This window comes from Nelusetta ayraudi, unplaced genomic scaffold (genome assembly GCF_046127955.1).
Source record: "Nelusetta ayraudi isolate G7.1 ecotype Tasmania unplaced genomic scaffold, CSIRO-AGI_Nayr_v1 ptg000026l, whole genome shotgun sequence".
Lineage (NCBI taxonomy): Eukaryota > Metazoa > Chordata > Actinopteri > Tetraodontiformes > Monacanthidae > Nelusetta > Nelusetta ayraudi.
The window spans coordinates 387,292-401,479 of NW_027466076.1; the positions used below are offsets into that span (position 1 = coordinate 387,292).

General features: G+C 47.1%; 1 protein-coding gene across 2 annotated transcripts; it reads right to left on the reverse strand.

The window, feature by feature from the left end:
• Positions 1 to 396: 396 nt before the first annotated feature.
• On the reverse strand, positions 397 to 3,738 carry psma1 (proteasome 20S subunit alpha 1). Of its 2 annotated transcripts, none has more exons than XM_076028632.1 (10): positions 3,603 to 3,738; positions 2,683 to 2,727; positions 2,465 to 2,566; positions 2,233 to 2,336; positions 2,062 to 2,150; positions 1,867 to 1,937; positions 1,258 to 1,387; positions 1,094 to 1,173; positions 771 to 875; positions 397 to 680 (listed from the first exon to the last, which is right to left on the reverse strand). In XM_076028632.1, the coding sequence occupies exons 1-10, from the start codon at positions 3,603 to 3,605 to the stop codon at positions 603 to 605; spliced, it is 807 nt and encodes a 268-aa protein (XP_075884747.1). In that variant the 5' UTR covers positions 3,606 to 3,738; the 3' UTR covers positions 397 to 602. The 2 variants fall into 2 exon arrangements, with proteins under 2 accessions (XP_075884747.1, XP_075884746.1); XM_076028631.1 differs by having other exon boundaries at positions 397 to 689.
• Positions 3,739 to 14,188: the final 10,450 nt, after the last annotated feature.

Genomic DNA, 14,188 nt, shown 5'->3' on the forward strand with positions numbered 1-14,188 from the left:
ATCACTTTTCTCTTCAGTGTCCTTGTCAAACCTCCAATATGTTGACTGCAGAGCAGCACAGCGCAATGATTACCTGCCATAGCGCCCCCAGCTGGTCCGCTACAGGCCTACATGACTCAGTCGCCTGCCAGGCACCAATGCAAGAACATCCGAGTGTCTGATTGAACCATTTAGCTGCTGTCAGTCACACAAGGGAAGGATACAAAGCAACTAAAGTTCTGTATTAGACCAGCCAGGGGCGCCGTGGTGAGGTGTCGGTCTCTTGGTTACAAGTCAGTGAATTATAAAAATGTTTTTGAAACTCTCATTTAGTGAGAGTCGTCATCGGACGAGTAGAAAAGCAGGTCACACATCAGCTGGATTGACTTGAACACAAATCAAAAGAGGCAGCAGAACTTCCAAAAAAAGAGAGTTTATTTCTTGTATAATGGATAACGTCACCCATACAAAAGCAACATCACGTTGGCCGATGTTAGCGGAGAATAATTTGGAATCGACGGTTTTCTCGAGTGGCACGTCACGACACAACGACCTTCTCCTCCTTCCACACACGTTCAACCCGCTGTGTTGGGATTGGTCCGGGGTCTGCGAGCTCCACCCCCTCAGTGCTCCATGGGCTCGTCAGAAGCCGGTCCGGCGGCGGCAGGGGCGGCGGCAGGGGCGGCGGGTTCGTCTGCGGGCTGAGCGACCTTGACGCACAAAAACAGAACAGGTCAACAGGAGAACCTCCCCAACCAGGTGGTGAGACCAGTGGGGATCGGTGCTGGTACCTTTCTCTGTGGCCGCTCCTCCAGCCCCTCCAGGAAGGGAGCCACGTCGTCGTCGTCGTAAATGGTGAACTCCATGTCCTTGCCCACGATGGCGATGGAAACATTCTGAAGGGAGACAGAAAAGGCCCGTTTACCTCTTTGATCCCGGACAGTGTTGGGCTTAAAAAAAAATCTTTATGAGTCGTTTGGCTGAGAACCTTCAGCTTTTACCAGTCCGTCAGTGACAATTCAACTGTTTATTTCACAGGATGTTTCAGGTTGGTTTCAGTCACATATGGATTTCAACAAAAGGCAAAACAAATCATGTTTCCTTTCAGGGTTACCTTGGTGGTGAGGTCCTGCTCGGAGGGGAGGGTCTCTCTGAGAGCACGGAGTCCATGCTGGACCAGGTCATTCAGCTGACCTGGACGGGAGGGGGAGGGGTAGAAGTGTTAGAAACTTCAGTTTTCAGCTTAAAATTCTAAATCGTTCCCGTCTCCGTACTCACAGTCTTGGAAGTTGTCCATCAACCTCTCCAGGTAGGTGCGGGCCGACTGGGAGCGCGCTCCGATGGACATGGCCTTGCAGTCAAAGTAGTTGGCTGACGGGCAGGTCTGGAAGATGTGGGGTCCCATGTCCTGTGAGGCAAACGAGAGCCGAGTTTAAACAGCACCACCATCAGAGTATCTACTTTATTGCAGGGCTGGCGCGACAGCCTTTTTCTCCCGATTGGATTCTTCTACCATTTTTTTTTTTAAGGCAAATTCAATTTAAACTGCGAAATAAGAGTATAGAAAAAACAGGCTTCTGAAACCTTACTGACAAAATCAGATATGTATTAGATACTAATAGATACTAATAGAAACAGGTAGGTTCACAGAGCAGAGTTAAGTAAAACTATTTTGCCCTTTGCTGGAGAAAAGTGGTAACTTTTTCCATCCCGGCTTAACAGTCTAAAAATATAGCATTTGAATTTGAAAAAAAAAAAAAAAATCATAAAAAAATAATTTTAAAAATTGTGACACTTATGTATCCATTTTTTCTCCCACCCCTACTTTATTGGTGCACTTGTTGGAATATTTTACCCGACAAGTAGCAGACACAGATCAATACTCACGTCGTAGCCAGCAATAAGAAGTCCAACACCGTAGGGCCTCCTTCCATACCTCTGTGTTGGGATTTGGGTTTCTGAGGGTTGAGTTAAGGCTCACTGATTGCAGTTAGTAGAGGGAAAATGACAAGGATTAATCACACACATAGACAAAATATAATTTTTGCTAACAGAACTTGGAGCCAACAGAGGGGAGGATACTGCTTCCAATAAGAGAAACAAGACGCGAGGCTGGGAGCGGCCGGTCGAAGACGAATCTTGAGTCCAGGCACTCCTGACGCATGAAGTTACTGCGGGGGAGACGAGGTCGCATCTAATTAGGATACTTTCAGTGAGTTTGCAGCAAAGCTAAACGGAGTGGCGGTGACCAACCAGAGCAGCCTGGCATCGGCGGTGAGTCCAGCGATGGAGATGCCGATGTGGTTGTCGACATGGAGGATCTTCTTCTGGTGGGCCGCCAGTTCAGACTGGGCTCTCTGCAGAAACAACACGGAAAAAGGCGATAAATGGCTTAAACTCTCAATGGATTCCACAAAGGGCATTTATCTGCTTTTCAGAATCAAGGATTTTTTTATTTTTCTTTCAAGATTCTGGCTGTGCGAACCTTTAATGCGACCAGGACTGCGTGGGTTCTGGACTTCAGTCCCACAGTTGCTGATCCCTGCTTCACTGCCTCCATGGCATACTCGATCTGATGGATGCGGCCCTGGATCAACACAAACAGGAAATAGTTCGATTGTGTATCACAACGAGGCCTGTGAACGGTGCACTCAGAGATCGGACACAGTCGGAAGGAAGTGAGCAAAGCGAGTGGCACCTTACCTGTGGACTCCATACTGTCACGTCGTTGTCGTACTGATTACGAAACTGCGGGTGAAATGACAAAAACATGTTAATAAAAAGCACCTACAAGCATCTAAAAGATCGCCCGAGGTTCAAACGCTATTCTTACATAGTTGTCCTGCATCGTGTGCTGATCCTCGAGCAGCCGGGTTCATTGTGAACATCCAGCTAAGACTTTTCTAGACTCTGGTTTTAAATTACTTCCACCAATTAATAATTGATAAGCACCGGCTTCACATAGAGCCATATGGTAGAAGTAAACACTCAAAAATAATCAAAGCATCACGCTTGCCTCTGAAGCAAGCTGGGTGTTCATTGAAACGCTTCGAAAATGTACAAAAGGGGCTTGTTGAACCCAAGTAATTGCTAATATAGTTAACATAGCAAACCTAACACAAGTAAACTTAATGCAGATAATTTTGATGTTAGAAGTGACAACATGACGCCAATTAAAAATTAAAATTGCGGAAAACGAAAGCAAAAGCCGTGATGCATCAGTTTGATGCTAACTTGGCGCTAGCTCACGCTAGCCAAGTTGCTTCAGCCCGGTCACGATACAAAAAGTAAACAAACATCAATGTAGATGTGACTTATACTGTGTGTCGGATTAAGAATATACAGTTACTGTGATATTCTATGGCAACAAAGGAAGTTTTCCAGGACATGCTGTATTTAGCCGGCATTACTGCGGCTAACGTTAGCCGCTACCGACGGGGTTTTGCTTACTCACAGTGCAGCACAATTAGCAAACCTGCGCTAGCTTAGTGAGGGCGACGCGGCCCGTTCCCAAGAAGTTGAAAATACACCGAATCGAGTGAATGTTGAGTTGCGTTTTACGAAACAAATATTGAACATCATGTTAAACCGGTACGTTTATTTCACAGTTTAGACATAATTACCATGTCTGCTTCCGAAAGTGTTCCGTCTTCTCCTCCGTCTGTGATTATAGATCGACTTACTATCCTGGACCTGACAGCGACAGGGTAAACAGTAGATCACCGATCTCCAACTCGAGATTGATCGAGCTTAAAAGTAAACGTGGAGGGATCATTTGTGATAAAGTAGAATAAATGATGTACAAAACAGAACAAAAATCAGGTTTAATTTCTTTTTGTTAAAATATTACAATTGTTCTTTCCAATAAATTTTTAAAAACATTTCCCCAACTTTTTGACATACACATTTCCTAAGCTATTTTTCATTGTGAGACCATGTGATATAAATTCTATGAGTCACTATTATAGTGATTAGAAGTAGCCTAAACTTAGCTGCTAAAATTTTAACTACTACACTTTGTTCTAAGTCTTCTGACGAAAATGCACACTGATTTGCAGTTTCCAATCATGAGCACTGGGTGGCAGCAATAAACAATAAACAGCTCGGCGCATCTTCAGCGCGGACAAACGTGGAGAACGCAGACCTGATGAAAAACATTTTAGGAAAAGGGAACATTTCCGTTAGCAGCTAACGGTTTGCTCTTTCCGATATTATTTTCCTGTTGCTGTGCTTACCGATACCTCCCCACCCCCCCCCTCCCCCACACACACACACACAAAATACTGAACTTAAACTGCATTTAAATGTATTTTTATTTTGTGAGAGTAACCCAAATTATAGTTACATGTGTTAAATACCAATAATTTACCTAAGTTTGGTTTGATGTTCACACAGTCGTTATTTAAAAAAGGGCAAAAACATTGTACAATTTAAAATAAATGTATTTGTAATAATACAAGGAAACAAAAAAATGCAGTAGTTTTATACTGAGTGGAACACAGATGAACAATATGTGCTATGAGGTGGTCAAAATGACCATGGCGGAGCACAGGTTTCAGGGCAGCCGCGGCAGATTGCGTGCTCTCTCGTGTTTAAATGTAAATGCCACCCATTCAATAATTTACGTTCATTATTTCTGAGCCATGGAGCAGAGCTCCAGTCAATACTTCTCATGCACCAGCAGTTTGTTCTCCGAAGGTAAAGGCAAGGAATGGGAAACTGCAACTTTCAAATCAAAGATCTTTGCAGGCATCAAGTGGATCCACATCAACTGAAAAATAATAATAATAATAATAAAAATACATAAAACTTTTCATTGATGGCTTGCATGTCGGCAGCTTCTTGGAAGCGGCTGCTGCCGTCACAGAGTTCCTCCTTGATTTCCCTTCAGAGCCACCAACTCGACGCAACGCTAAAATTCAATGATGCTAACAACATTCCCTCCCAACTCCATCAGTTATTGTGTGGAGTCCGATCAATACCTTTATTTCTGCAGCTTGGGAGTTTGTTAGAGGCCTCAAAAGTGACTCATTCTGTGTGAGTCTTTTTTTTTTTTTTTTGCATTTCCACAGAGTGAAGACAGAAAGTAGAGGAAATGTGAACTTTGGTACGACGACAACATGTCGTAATTAGCTGCAGAGCGAAACATAGGAGTTTCTCCCACAAAATAATAATAAAAAAATGGTTTTAGTTTGAACGGATGCATAACAGGAAATGCTTGTGTTCTTACACAAAGTAAAATAATTCATCCATCGACAGGAAGTATCCAGAATTTAGAGAAGACACTCACAATGCTATCAATGAACGCTATAATGAAAAGCTATTAATTAAATGTTCAATAAGCGTCTCTGAAAAAAAGATTCTGGAAACACGCCCAAGACTACTGAAGACCTGCGCTGAAGAACTGGGGGATCCACTACAACAGATCTTCAATCTAAACCTGAAGATTGGGAGAGTGCCCACCCTCTGGAAGACATCCCGCATCGTTCCAGTTCCGAAGAAGAACCGGCCCAACGAGCTGAATGACTTCCGGCCAGTGGCACTCACTTCACATCTGATGAAGACGTTGGAACGGCTCTTCCTTAGCCTCCTCAGATCCCAGGTGCAACATGCCCAGGACTGCCTTCAGTTTTCTCTTCACCCTGTACACCTCGGACTTCTGCTATAAGTCCGAGCTGTGTCATATTCAGAAGTACGCCGACGACACAGCCATTGTTGGGTGCATCAGGGAAGACAGAGAGGAGGAGTATCAGGGACTGGTTGGGGACTTTGCCACATGGTGCCACACAAACCACCTACAGCTCAACACCTCTAAGACAAAGGAGCTGGTTATTGACTTCAGGAGGTCCAGACCAACACCACGGCCTGTCCTGCTAGAGGGAGCGAAGGTGGAGGCTGTGGACTCCTATAAATACCTTGGGGTGTGGCTGGACAATAAACTGGACTGGACTACACACACCAGCCACCTGTATGGGAAGACACAAAGAAGGATGTACTTCCTAAGGAGGCTGCGGTCCTTCAACATCTGCAGCAAACTCCTGCGGATGTTTTACCAGTCTGTGGTTGCCAGCGTCCTCTTCTACACCGTGGTGTGCCAGCATATCCAAGAAGGACCAATCCAGACTGGAGAAACTGATCAGGCGGGCCGGCTCTGTGGTCGGCATGAAGCTGGACTCTCTGGTGACGGTGGCAGAGAGGAGGACTCTAGACAAACTGCTGGACATTATGGACAATGCCAGCCACCCCCTGCACACCGTCATCAGCAACCAGAGGAGTCTGTTCAGTAATAGACTGCTTCTTCCCAAGTGTCGGACCAACGGGCTCAAGAACTCCTTTGTCCATCATGCCATCACTCTCTACAACTCCTCACTTGGGGGGAGGAGGAGGACATAGAGTGCTGAGGGTAGTGGTGGGGAAGGGAGGTGGCCATTATTATGTATATGTATATTGTATATGTATATTAGTAATTATTTATTATTTTATATCTGTGTGTGTGCCGCTATTTTATTTTATTTTATTTTTTACTTATCTGTGTATATATATATATATATATATATATATATATATATATATATATATATATATATATATATATATATATATAATATGTATATTAGTAATTATTTATTATTTTATACCTTGTGTGCCGCTATTTTATTTTATTTTATTTTTTTATTTATCTGTGTGCTGCTATTTCTTTTAATCTGTGTGCTTAAATTTCTTTTTCCATTGGTGTGTACTACTGCTGCTGGAAGTGTTAATTTCCCTGAGGGAGTCATCCCAAAGGGATCAATAAAGTCTCTATCTATCAATCTATCTATCTAAAAATCAATTTGCAAGGAAAATTCCCCGCGGAATTATTTTAAAAAAAAACAATGCTGAGACAAATGGCTGTGGAAATCAGCCCCTCTGTGATGTCACAAGGGGTACTGACACTTCTCCTTCTTTTCGTGTCTACACCCTTTGCCAGCTGTTGGCTCCACCCCCTCAGAGACTTCCTTGCGACTTGTCCCCCTCCAAATACAGACGTGGACTCACGCTTCCAGTGAAGCCTGCCTGCGTGAAATTTGGCAATACACAGGGTGCAAACAGAGGGCTAAACGTGCTGCTGCTTTTTTCACTCCCTGGATATACTGAAGCTCCAGCAGCAGACGCTTCTGACGACACACGCTTCATGCGTTGGAGTTTTTCCACAGTTCTCGTCCTCGTTGTCACACTCGGCTCTCCTCCTCTCTGATCCACGATATCTGATGTACCCTTGATCCAGGAGGAGGAGGAGGAAGAGGGGGTAGCGGAGGAGGAGGGGAGTAGGAGGAGAAGGAGGAGGCAGGGGAAAAAGGAGGGGGGGAGGAGGAGGATGAGGAGGAGGAGTAGGTGGAGGAAAAGGAGGAGGAGGAGGAGGGGAAAAAGGAGGAGGAGGGGGGAAGAGGAAGGGGTGGAAAAAGAAGGGGAGGAGGAGGAGGAGGAGGAGGAGGAGGAGTAGGTGGAGAAAAAGGAGGAGGAGGAGGGGGGCTGATGAGGGTGAATTAGCAGCGCTGTGCTGACGAGCTCCTCCCCGATGCCAAGCGGCGGCGGTGACGGTGGCGGCCCATGACGTCAGCGCAGCGCCTCCTTTGTGATTGAGATTGTGGGAGCTCTGCTGAGCTCAGCATGTTTTCTTTTTTTTTTTCTCTCTCTCTCCCCACTTCTTCTTCCTGAGGGCCTCATTTAAGTCTGCCAGGACCCCCCCGCCCCCACCCCCCTCCCCAACGACACACAGCCCCCTCCATCCCTGGTTTAATTTTTCAAATGGAACGCAGCCTGAGTCACTGTGCGATGGTTTCCAAGCCGTGGTGAGGGGACCGGACGGGCACCGCCACGCGCTGAGCCCCGGCCCTCTGTCCATTCATGGTCCTCGATTCCCGTTAATGGTTGTGTGAATGATATCCGGCGCCTCCTGCAGGACGAGTCTCTCCTCCTCCTCCTGCTGGTTCAAATTGGCCGTGTGTGTTTTTTAACTGTGCTGAGATTCTCCCCTGAGCTGCAGGCCAATCAAGCACGACGGAGACGCATCAGCAGGCTGCCATCCGAGCGCTAAACACCCTGGCGCTCACTGCCTCTCTGCTGCTTAAAATAGGTGTGTGTGTGTGCGCGTGCGTGTGTGCGTGCGATATCGACTCTAGGTGGCGGTGGCCCCGGTGCACCTGAGCTGACAGCCTCTCCTCTAGTGGGATGGGGTCAGAGGTCAGAGGTCTGGAAGGAAGGAAGTGCCTCTGAGGCCCCGCCCCCCCTTGCTGCTCCCTCCCTCTCTGGTTTTTGTGAGTCAGTGGTTGCGTGTGTCGTCGCTGACGTGCCGTCGTAGAGGTGAGGTGAGGTGGGCGGAGTTTCTGCCATCCGCGGTTGACGCTAACCGCTTGCGTAGCATTTTGTTTTTCTTTAGCCGCAAATGGCTGAAGGGGCTTTTTTGATGAAAAGAAGAAGAAGAAGAAGAAGAAGAAGAAGAAGAAGAAGAAGGAAAAAAAACAGTGATCACGGAGCACTTCGTAATATCAGCACCCAGATGGATGGTGCCTCTGCTCGGCCTGTGGAGTCTTTCTCACAGATCACAGATCCTCGCCCGCCCGCCCACTGCAATCGTGTTCGTGGGCTATATTTTGGACATTGAAAAAAATCCCATGGCACACCACCAACCAAAGATATTATAAAATGACACTCTTTGGCCTCACAATGATTAATTATACTCACTCAGTGTGAAACCTGGGCCTCTTCAGACGCACACAACGCTGGTATCCTGGGAGGAGATGAGGATGGAAAAAAAGCTTACATTTGAAAGCACTTTCACTTGACAATTAAGGTTTTTTTTAGACCAATTAAGTTAAATTAGAACATTTTTCACAGCACACCTGACATTATCTCACTGTACAATGGTGTGATGCGTCGCAGTGGTTGAAAAACACTGTACTATGTGACTGAGTGATTGACTGACATCTGACTGAATGTGTTGGCTGCAGTCCTGCAGGAAGAAGAAGAAGAAGAAGAAGAAGAAGAAGAAGAAGAAGAAGAAGAAGAAGAAGCTCTATCCGCTCATATGCTCATCAGTCGTTTCCGCCGGGAACTACAGCCACGCCAGTGGCTGGTGGGAGGAGGCGGGAGGGGCCCTGAATCCATCATGCCTAATGGGTCCGGCTGCATCCAACCGCAGCCATGCAGGACAAACTTCTCCTTCCTCCTCCTCCTCCTTTCAGGGAGACTGCAGGCGCTCTTTAAAGTTTTGAGAAATCCAGGAATGTCGACGAATCAAACGGCCTGGTGTGGCCCTGCAGGAAGCTCCGCCCCTGGCCACTGCCGCCGGTGATGTATTTGTTAAAACTGGGCTTCCTCTAAGTGCTCACACCTCAGCAGTAATTCACCATGACAGCGATGAAGATGGAGGACGTGCCTCCACCCCCCACTTCCCCCCACCCATTCTCTCCCCTCCCAAATACAGCCTGCCGCCAGAGTGGAGCCAGATGCTACGGCTAAGCTCAGCTGTCACTCGGCACTTTGGCCTTTAAAAACAAGTCGTTCCAACTTAATTTACACATCAATAAATAAATTACGTCAGACTCAAACTACATAGACTTTGAGTCTGACGTAATTTAAAGGTCTGGGGGTGCACAGACAGGCTGTGAAAGAAACAGTTGTAGCCTCGCCTCCTTCTCCTCAAAGGGATGCTGATTGGTCTGGTCATAGTCTGACCTGGGTGAGAACAATTCAGATTGGCACTTGTCAAGCTCTCAGTGACTCCTGAGCCTGCCTTATAAAAAGTTTAAAAACCTAAAAACAAGCAGCGGTCAATTCATCCTCGTCCAGCGCAGACCAAACAGGAGGAGTTCAGACCAGCTGTACATCCTCTGCTCTTCTCATCCATCTCCTACTTTTAGCCTAATGAAAAACACACAACAGTGGACCCCGCTGGCCACCATTATTGGCCTTATCTCAATTAGCCAGATGTACATTTTTGGGGTTTGAGTTTAACGCTCTGATTGAATTAGGGGGCTGAAAGCCCAACTGTGACAAAACGAATCTGCACATAATTAGAATCTGAGTCGCTGTGAAGGGAGGAGACACGTCTGTTAGTGACGTAGCATCGCTGCTTCTTTGCTGGACAAAGAAAGGATGGAGACAAAAACACTTCTGCCATGAGATGTGGACTTTTTGTATGTTTTTGTTGTTGTTTTACATCCATGGTTCCATCTTGTTTAAGGAGTTGTAGAGAAAAAAATGGCTGATTAAAAAAAAAGAACACACCTGTTTTTTGGGTTCTGATCCATGAGTTGTGTTGCCTGGTTGGCCGTGACATCAGTGTCGAGGTGACTTTGTCCCAACATGATCTCAACATGTATCAGCAGCAGCAGCCACAGGTCAATCAATACTCAGAGCGGAAGCTCATTCTTTCCCCCTCCTCACTAAAGGTTAAAGAACTTTGATTTTCATGCTGCTTTGATTCTGTTTCCCCCAAGAGTCCTGAGGGAATTTATTCTACAAAAAAAAAGTTCTAATGAAAAGTTTTCTTTTCCTCTCTCTTTAAGAAAAAAAAAGGAGAAACCTGGCAGGGATCGGCTGAAAACTGCCTGATTCCAGTCTGCTAATGGTTGGGAGACGCTTTGCTCTTGCGGCAAGGCCAAAGTGGGCGTGTGATGGAGCGACTGCTGAAGTGACCGTCACACCTCAGCCTCTGGATTTATCACGTCATCAGAGTGGAGAGCGGCTTTACCTGCGTTTCAGACTGTGTGCGAGGAAGTGAGCCGTCCCCAGCCATTTCCTGGAAAACAACAAAAATTACTAAAAATTCTTTTGGGAGTTATAACCCGAAATGATGGGTTTAGTTCATTCAGAACTGGTCAAACTGCTCAGGCACCAACAGCAGCTGCAGCAGCAGGTACAGGAACAAACAACAATGAGACGGAAGCGAGGTGGTGGTAATAGAAGAACATTGTGCAAAAAAGCAAAAAAAAAAGGCAAAACAAAGAGTGACAAAAGATGGAGGGGATTCTGTCACCCTGACATGAGGACGAAACTTGGGGCAGAGAGACATGATTGAGTTTTTATGCAGCAAGCAGCATCGCTGTCTCTCTTTATTATTTCTCTTTTCATTTGCACAACAAAAACCGTGTTTGAACAGGTTTTCTGTCCGATTACGGAGACTTTTTTTTTCCCTCCTCCTCCTCCTCTTCTTCCAGAATCTCCCCCGGCCGACTCCTTCCTCCTTCTCGGCCTCTGCTGCAGAGGCAGAAAAACGCTGGCCGGCTGCCAGCCGGCCGTTGGAACCGCAGAACGTTTAACTTTCTATAAATACCGCCGGCCGCCGTCCAAGTTGATCAAGTGTGATTGAATCTGAAACGACTCCGCAGGCCCGAGCCAACTCCCCCACCCCCGCCTGGAAAGATGCTACAGAGGAAGCGCTTGGCCCCCGGCCGGCCGGCCGGCCGGTCGGCCTGAGGAGCAGCAGCAGCAGCAGCAGCAGCAGCCTGAGTCAACTCCCCAGAATGAACCCTCAGTTCTCAGTTTGGATCTGTCAGGAACTCTGAATCTGAGAATCTGAGACGATGTTGCGCAGGCATCCAATTTCCGATTTCTCCGATCAAACCGCCTCATTCATTTGTTGCGTAACCGTGATGAACGAGGCTCTCGGCAGGCACTTTTCGGAAAAGCCGGCCTTCCGCGTCGTGTCGCTCTGCGTCATTTGTAAGCGTCTGGCCGGAGAGCGCTGCCAGATCTCGATTTTCTCCTTTTCCTGACTTGTAAACAGGAGTGAGTGAGCTAAGAGATGGCGGTTGAGGGGGTAAAAGCCTGATTTATACATTTGTGTCAGCAGCGCGGAGAATCTGCTGCTGCTGCTGCTGCTGCTGCTGCTGCTGCTGCTGGTTGGAGAAGCACACGGAATGACGCTTTGAGAAGATAAACTGCATAATGAACATCTATCTGTTGGTCACAGGACACAACCAGGAGAATGATGTCATCCTCTGAGTTCCTGCTTGGGGGGAGTTGGGGGGGGGGGTTTAAGCCGGGCGGGGCCTGAAAGCTAAGCTACGAGCTAGCACCATGACGTCATATTTTAAAACTAACCCCCTCTCGAGTGTCCGGCGCGCTGTAAATACATAGCAAACTAGCCAACTGATGGCATTGATTGCAGTCTGACGTCTGGCATGGGGTGGTTAGCGCGCTAGCTAGCGGGTGGCTACGGCAACGAGTCAGGCTCTCGATGTCTGATGTCGCCTGAAGGGTGGAAAGATCCAGAGGGAGAAAGATCCTCGAGGAGACGTGAGGAATTACCTGCAAATATTAGCACGGCGGCTCGGCCCCCAGTCACCTGCCCCCTGCTGGTCAAAGCCACGTTGTCCGCAAGAAGACAGGGAACACTTGGCCGAGGCCGCTTGTGGGTAAACACAACTTGGAGTCAAAACGCACCTGAAGTGATTCCGCTTCCAACCACTTCAACCTGCATTTAATCAGCTGGCGAGGCCTCTTTGGCGGCAGAGAGCCGCTGATTAGATTTCCCCGGACGGCGAGGCCATTACGGCGGCTGCAGCGGCATAATGACTTAAGTGCTGTTTCGCCTTCTTCCCTCCTCAAGAGGTGATTTATCTGGAAAGACCCGGCCGGGACCCGGTGCTCCGCCGCGGCGTCCATACATCATATCAGCCAGCTGCTGCTGCAGCCGCCATCAGCTGCCCACCCCACCACCTCCCACCTGCCACCACCCCCCCGACGGCTCATTACGGCTGGAAAAGTATCGGCTTTGCAGCAGCCGCTGTGTCAGAGTGGACATGTGGCCGAGTGTCTTTGTCGCAATGATGCACAGCATTAGTTAGAAAGAGGAAAAAAACGGAGTAACAAACACTCAAACAACCTGACACAACACGAGGTGTTGAGCAGAGGGGGGAGGGCTATGACTCAGTTTCAATTAATGTTATTGCCGTCACTGTTGTTATTAATTATCAGTACGATAATTCTCTAACGGAACTTGCGTCTACATTCATCTTCCTTACTTTATTTCAGCAGACTGTTTTAATGTGATCATATTTGCTTATTCCATCACCTACCCAGTTGACAATGTCTTTGCTTTGTTGGTTTGTTTCTTTTTTTTTTTTTCGTTTCGTTTTTTGTTTGGTTATCTAAAAAAAAGAAAAAAGAAAAAACAGCAATGTAAAAAAAAAAAGAAAGAAAACCCAACAACAACATGAGACCCGATGCAATTTTCTGTTCTGCTGGTTTCGAACTGCAACTGTTCATGTTGGATTTAATCTCACTGGATCGACATCTTGTTTTGTTCCGGTTCTTTTTGCAATAGACACACAATAAGGGCCCTTCTGGTCTCCACACACGGAGAACCTTCCTTTGCAAAGAGAAGCTCACCACTGTCACTCAGCGACAGACCGACCGACAACCTGGTGCCTGTTACACACTTCATTCACTTCAGGACACATCAACCAGGTGTTTTAGTATACAAGTGTGTTTTCAGACGTCGGCGGCTGCGTTGCAGCAAATGGAGCCGTTGTCGTTGTTTTTGTGTGCTTTGAAGAGTAGTGAGTGTCATGCGGGATGATGGGCAGCCGAGCAGCGCCAATGTTTCCAGAAGCTCCTCCATCAGGAGGCCAAAGTGAACGTTTTCCGTCCTTCCGTGGGTGTCGGCGCTTGCAAATCGTTTTTTTCCTTCCTCTTTCCTCCCCCCCCTCCTCCCGCCCCTCCCACCGCTTCTCTATCTCGCAAACAAAGACAAAAACACGCTCATCCGTCTGCCCGGAATCGTTTGGCGTTCCCACGTTATCGGAAGTCGAGCGACAAATTGCCCGGCTGGAGATCCGTCACCGCGGCGCCACCACCGGGTCGTCAATGTGCAGTAACGACGTGCTGGGAACGGGCGGAAAAAAGCATGCGTATCGTCGCTTTGGGCGAATATTAGAACACAATGTTGCAAGCAGCTGACGGCGCTGCAACATGGAACATGACAAACTTTCACAACCAGTTTTCCATTTCCACCGTCGGTCGATGTCGACGTTGATGTCAACGTTTATTAGCGTTCAGGAAGTTCCTTCTGTTTTTTTCTCCATTCAATTACCTTCTATTATCACTTTGATTTAGTGTTTTTCAGCCACTGTGCCGCGGCACATTAGTGTACTGTGAGATAATTTCAGGTGTGCCGTGAAAAATGATCAAATTTCACTTAAATGGTCTAAAAAAATGTATA

Excerpts from the sequence above, each read along its gene's own strand:
- psma1 (XM_076028631.1), bottom strand. Across the intron at positions 1,938-2,061 it reads TGTTTCTCTTATTGGAAGCA|AAACCCAAATCCCAACACAG; the intron begins GTATCCTCCCCT and ends CTCAACCCTCAG. Across the intron at positions 876-1,093 it reads AGCAGGACCTCACCACCAAG|AATGTTTCCATCGCCATCGT; the intron begins GTAACCCTGAAA and ends GTCTCCCTTCAG.